Source organism: Metarhizium robertsii (genome assembly GCF_000187425.2).
Source record: "Metarhizium robertsii ARSEF 23 chromosome Unknown MAA_Scf_13, whole genome shotgun sequence".
Lineage (NCBI taxonomy): Eukaryota > Fungi > Ascomycota > Sordariomycetes > Hypocreales > Clavicipitaceae > Metarhizium > Metarhizium robertsii.
The window spans coordinates 463,440-468,815 of record NW_011942153.1 but is presented as its reverse complement, the minus strand read 5'-3'; the positions used below and the strand labels follow the sequence as shown (position 1 = coordinate 468,815).

Here is a 5,376-nt window from a genome sequence, read left to right as displayed (position 1 = left end):
GGAGGATTCTGCTACGGGACAAAATAATGCATTCTCTAAGCCAGTCAAATTTTGCGTACATGGCCGACAGATGCCTTTTGAGATAGTGCTCTGGGAGAGCTTCGAAGAGGCTTCCAACATAAGTGGATCACCATTCACCATTGACCAGCTGATGAGGGCACAGAAGTTAGATGCATGGTTTGGTACGGCAGATCACCGGCCATAAATTCGCTCCAAAGAGAATTGTAATAACATTAATATAATGGTAATACGCACTGCATAATCGTTTGTCAAACTCTGTGATTGCATGACCTCCAATTCTCACCGCTTAATCGTTCGTGACTTCTTGCGGAACGCAAGTTCTTGGATGCAATCTACATCTGACCCTCAGGAGCTGGAAGTGACCTTAGGTCCCCAGCTGCTGTACGGTTGAGGGAGTGAAAGACCAACTTCTGGGCGCCATTTGCCATTGAGTACATAAACTTGCCAAACTCATTTTCATGGCATTTTTATCTGAATTTGGACAGAAAGCAAAATTAACTCAAAGGCGTACTCATTGTTATATTTCACGTTGTCCTTTCAGACAACAACCTTGGACGAACCAGAGAAACAGGAGCATATGGTGAGTAAGCTCCGCTACCCGCAGAACGATGCTGACGATATTTCACTGAACTCTCTGGGGAGTGTAGCCCTAATATAACCTTGATTGTAACAACTGACCCTAAACTTCGCGGCTAATTTTGGATTTTAAACAACTGTAAAAGTACGATTTACCATTGCGATATAAATACTAGATGTTTTAACTTGGAGTATTAAGTATATCTATGTTTGCATAGGAACGAGCACCACATGCACATTTTCTGAAGACAACACACTTAGCCGAACTTTGGTCCAATTACAAAGGACCAAGAAGACGATTGTGGCGAGACATTAAGGTGGCAACGTACAACTATCGTATTAGCTATTGCCGAGATTCAGCATCACAAAGCAGAATGGGTGCCATGACAGAAAAAGGTCGGAAGCTGCTTATCGTCCAGTCGATCTGCATAGGATTAGTTGGTATTATTACGCTCCTTAGGCTGCTGTCCAGGTGGTGTACCAAGCACAGAGATAGACTCCGTTTTCGCGATATGAACTGGCGCGAAGATGTCCTGATGGGTCTAGCAACGGTATCTAGCTAAGTCTCAAAAAAATGGATATGGAAGACCTTACTAACTCCGGCAGCTACTCTACGCAACGCTCGCTTATTACGCTATTATTGGCATAGTTGCTGGCGGAATTGGCAAGCATATGTCAGACATCACGCTCGACGAACTTTACCTCGCTTTCCGCTCTTGGCTCATTTGTGAGCTGATTTATGGGCCCTTAAGCGCAATAATAAGAACGTCAGTCGCACTTCTCCTTTTCCGCCTGCCATTATCTACTTATGAGAAATGGGCACTCTATACATGTCTCGGAATGATGTATGCCTTTACCATCATATACTTCTTTATTACTTTATTCCAATGTAATCCACCGCCGTATTTCTGGGAAAGGTTCCATAATTTCGAAATCTCTGGGTCTTGCAACGATCCTCATCGACTCCCTATTGCCGCGTATTGGCATAGTGGGATCGCTGGCTTCAGCGACTTGTTTATCACGGCCCTTTCTATTTGGAAGCTGGTACAGCCAAGATTAAAGTCTAAACAGGATCTCAAAATCAACAGTACCAGAATAGTTATAATTGTCTTCCTCAGTTTCGGAGTTCTGTAAGTTTCAGTATCTGCGATCCTATTCCAGGCTAACGCCCCTCAGAGCAGGCGTGGTAATGCTAGTCCGCATACCATACATTCGAGATATGGATTTATCACCCGACTTTCTCTACGAAACTGTGTATGTCTATTTAGGATCGAATGGAGTTGTGTCCAAGTCTGGCTAACGAAAACCAGTGACGTCGCTATGTGGTCCATTATAGAACCTTCGGTGGGCATAATAACAGGGAGCCTTCCTTCCGTCAGACCGCTCTGGTCGCTCCTCTCTCGGCGCCAGAATGTAAGCGGCATTTCAAGTACGACAATCAGGTCGAGCGAAAGGCCGGCCGAAATAAGCAGAATGCAGACAGATGCGACGAGTCAAGAGTGCCGGGATGGTTCTCACCCCACCGAGCCTTCTGGTCGAAAGCTGCTCCAACCCAAACCCTTTTGGCCGTTGTGCAGTTGGCGTCGAACTGTGGATCAAGGTTCAACTACAACGCCAGACATGAAAGGGGCTGAAAATGGCGGAATATGGACGAGAAGATCTGTTGAGATATCTACGACTGTCCGTCGAACTAGTGGGCCTCCTGGTGGTCTTGTAGATCGAACTTCTTTCTGCGAAATAAAAGCAGAAAGGTGATTAAAGTCTGTGATTTTACTTGAGCCTTTATAGATAACTGTGTATTCATATCTATGGTCTTGCTTTTGTTTATGCTAAGCAATAGTGATAACCAAATGGAACGATACTACTTGAAAAAGCTTGCGGTAAAAGCGTTTGTTGTCTTGGCAGTTGTTGTTATATTTACTATAGTCTGCCTGTGGAAATTCCATAATGGGAAGTCCATTTAAAATGATTGAGGAAGTCAGAGCCGCAAAGGGCCTGATGTAACTGCCATAGATTTTGGTACATTTCAACAAGCTAATCTTGATTCACATATGCAAACCACTGGTCCCGTCATGTTATTCGGGTTGCTTAGTTTAGTCCTGGAGGGGTCTTTTGCTTTGCGTTTCCTAGGAGTAAGACATTCGGGCCACTCTCAAATAGCCCATGCAGCACGACCAGGTAGTAGCAATATGCCTACTCAGGGTTTAATGTGTCAACGTGTTGTCGGGTCAAGGGCAAGCAACTGTCAAGATCAAGTCGCTCATTCCAGCACAATGCTGCCTCTGTCAAGAACACGCAAGCATCACTGCCTAGGTGGCAACTTGCCACTGGCAAGTGGCAAGTGGCTGGAACGTAATACTGCAGCCTAAGCAGCAGTATTCCAGAAGTATTTAATTTCGTATATGTACTTCCGCTTCATTAGATAGAAAATCAAGTGTCATTCATTCTGCCCAAGCTGTACCATACAATCGTGCTGTGTGACAGCACCAACCGAGGTTGGTTCACGCAAGCCACGCAGCTAGATATGTAGCAGTTGTGAGTTGTAAATGCCTGGACCGCTAAAAAGGCATTGCCCTTAGTCGATAATTCAGTTGCATTCAATGTTAGTTTATACATTCCCTGTCCAGGTTGCTAGGCACGAATTCACATCCTCGGGCAAGTTGATCCAACATGAATAACTTGGTTGAGCCGCATTGCTGCCTGATAGCACCTGACCCACAACAAGTGTTGCCAGCAGCCTACACTTTGCAACATCCCATCATTTAATTGGCATGGAGAAGTCTTTCCAGGCAAGTTTCCAACGGACTTTTTATTCCCGCTAGATTGAGAAGAGCTGGAGCAGCAAGGTCAACATCAACATCCGTCCTTGCGTACAAGCCATTCATAATACACTCCCCCCCACCTTTCTCGGCGCGGGGCCTCTTCCCTCCTCTTTCTCGCGTGCAAACGCTTGACGGCTATGGTGATAGGGTAAATTCGGTTGTGTTCTCGCCGGATGGCCAGCGGCTCGCCTCTAGCCCACACGATAACACGATCAAGGTATGGGATGCAACGACGACCGCATGCATACAGACGCTCAAGATCGGGAGAGTAGTAGCTCATCTTTCATTTAATCCGATAACTAACTCTCAGCTCTATACCGATATCGGTTCTTTGAACCTGGATTCATTCCCTGGTATGGATAGTCAGCTGACCGAAACTTCGCCACGAGGAGTGAACCACTCTGGCTATGGCATAAGTCCCGATGGTATATGGATTGTGAAGGATGGTTGCCGCATTCTTTGGGTGCCTCCTGAGTACCGAGCATTCGCCTTGGCAGTGGTGGAGACAACAATCGCAATTGGTTGCAATTCTGGCCGTGTGCTGGTGATGAAGTTCTCTTTGGACATGCCGGTTGCAAGCAGACTCTAGATATCCACAGGTTCATCTGGTCCGAAACAGCCACCAAGGATACAGGAACATCGTTTCCGCGCAGACCTTTATTTTTAGATGCGACCAACAATAACCAGTTGCTAGTGGCCTTTAGTGTCATAGTCCAGCTGTACTTGCTATCTGAAATCCCTCCTTCAAGGCTATGTTAGTACGCCCAGTAACTCGTATGCCTGTTTGTCAGACGGAGTGTAAAATGTTAATCGGAGGGTCCACACCTGCGTTGCGTCCAATTCTTGACCACTCCAAGGGCGAGAGACTGAGCACGGCACCAAACGCGTCGCGTCACGACCTGGCCACGACCAGCTCTTATCTCTCTACCTGCGTTGTATTAGGTACTGCCACTTTCATGCTCCATCCTGCGCTGGTCGGTCCTTGTGTTACATCTCCGATGGTTTGCACCCGCTTGATGTTCTCAATCTCATCCACCGAAACGTCCTTTAACCGGCATGCCACTTGGTGGAAAGGTGATTTGCGTGATGGGTAGAACATTTGAATCCTCGATGTGAACACGACGAAGGGGATTCGTGTCTGGGAGAGTGTGAATGTAAATCCATACCTTGATCTTTCGCCGCCAGTCTCGCTCTTGCACGCTTATAACGTGGGCATCTGCCTCCACTACACTAGCGGCCACTGTGAGAAAGGTTCCAACGATTGCCTGAGCTCCAGTCCTTTGAACAAGGTTGACTAGCCCTAAAAGTTTGTCCTTGCATAGTCTACCGTCAGGAAGCACTTGCCGTTTTGAACAGCTGCTGTGCCGTGGCGGCCGAGCGGCTCGTGAGTCTCTTGAGTTCCATCGCTGCCACCACCCCATTCGAGTCGGCCTATGCGATATGCTGGCGGTAAATGATTTTGGAGTCTATTATCACGCCTTACATCTTGACATGGTCTTTAGGATGCACCGCCTGTCCCTTGACAACAGCAGGCAACTTATCAACTTTTGGGTTACTACACGTAAAGTGCTCGTTTTATCTGCCTCGAACTTCGCGCCGCTCCTCGTCTCCCATTCGATGGCATTTTGTATGATTGGTGCAATGCCTACGCGATTGCAATGAGCCGTTGGGCCCGTGACTCATGCGATGAGGTCGTCAATAAACGCTATGGCTCCCCAGTGGAAGGCGAGGTACTGCCTGGAATGGCATATAATAGAGGGGGAGAAAGGTCATTCCTGTTCAAATGTCTTCGAGTACTCTACGGATCAATAGCGGAATTAATAGTACCTTGACTGTGCCACGGGCTGGCCCTAGGTACACTCATCCACGCGCAAATTATTTAGCATCATAATCGCAACGTCAAAAGGCGGGGTTGTGAGGCGATCCAACCCCTTCTACGGCAGCCTATAGAGGTCAC

General features: G+C 47.2%; 2 protein-coding genes across 2 annotated transcripts; one reads left to right on the top strand and one right to left on the bottom strand.

Annotated features, from left to right (window-relative positions):
- Positions 1-1,109: 1,109 nt before the first annotated feature.
- Positions 1,110-2,231, top strand: MAA_01394 (uncharacterized protein; the record flags this gene model as incomplete). Its single annotated transcript, XM_007819392.2, has 4 exons — positions 1,110-1,148; positions 1,204-1,727; positions 1,759-1,851; positions 1,934-2,231. The coding sequence occupies 4 exons, from the start codon at positions 1,110-1,112 to the stop codon at positions 2,229-2,231; spliced, it is 954 nt and encodes a 317-aa protein (XP_007817583.2).
- A 2,216-nt stretch (positions 2,232-4,447) lies between these two features.
- Positions 4,448-4,840, bottom strand: MAA_01393 (reverse transcriptase; the record flags this gene model as incomplete). Its single annotated transcript, XM_007819391.2, has 1 exon — positions 4,448-4,840. One exon carries the CDS (start codon positions 4,838-4,840, stop codon positions 4,448-4,450), a length of 393 nt encoding a protein of 130 aa, XP_007817582.2.
- Positions 4,841-5,376: the final 536 nt, after the last annotated feature.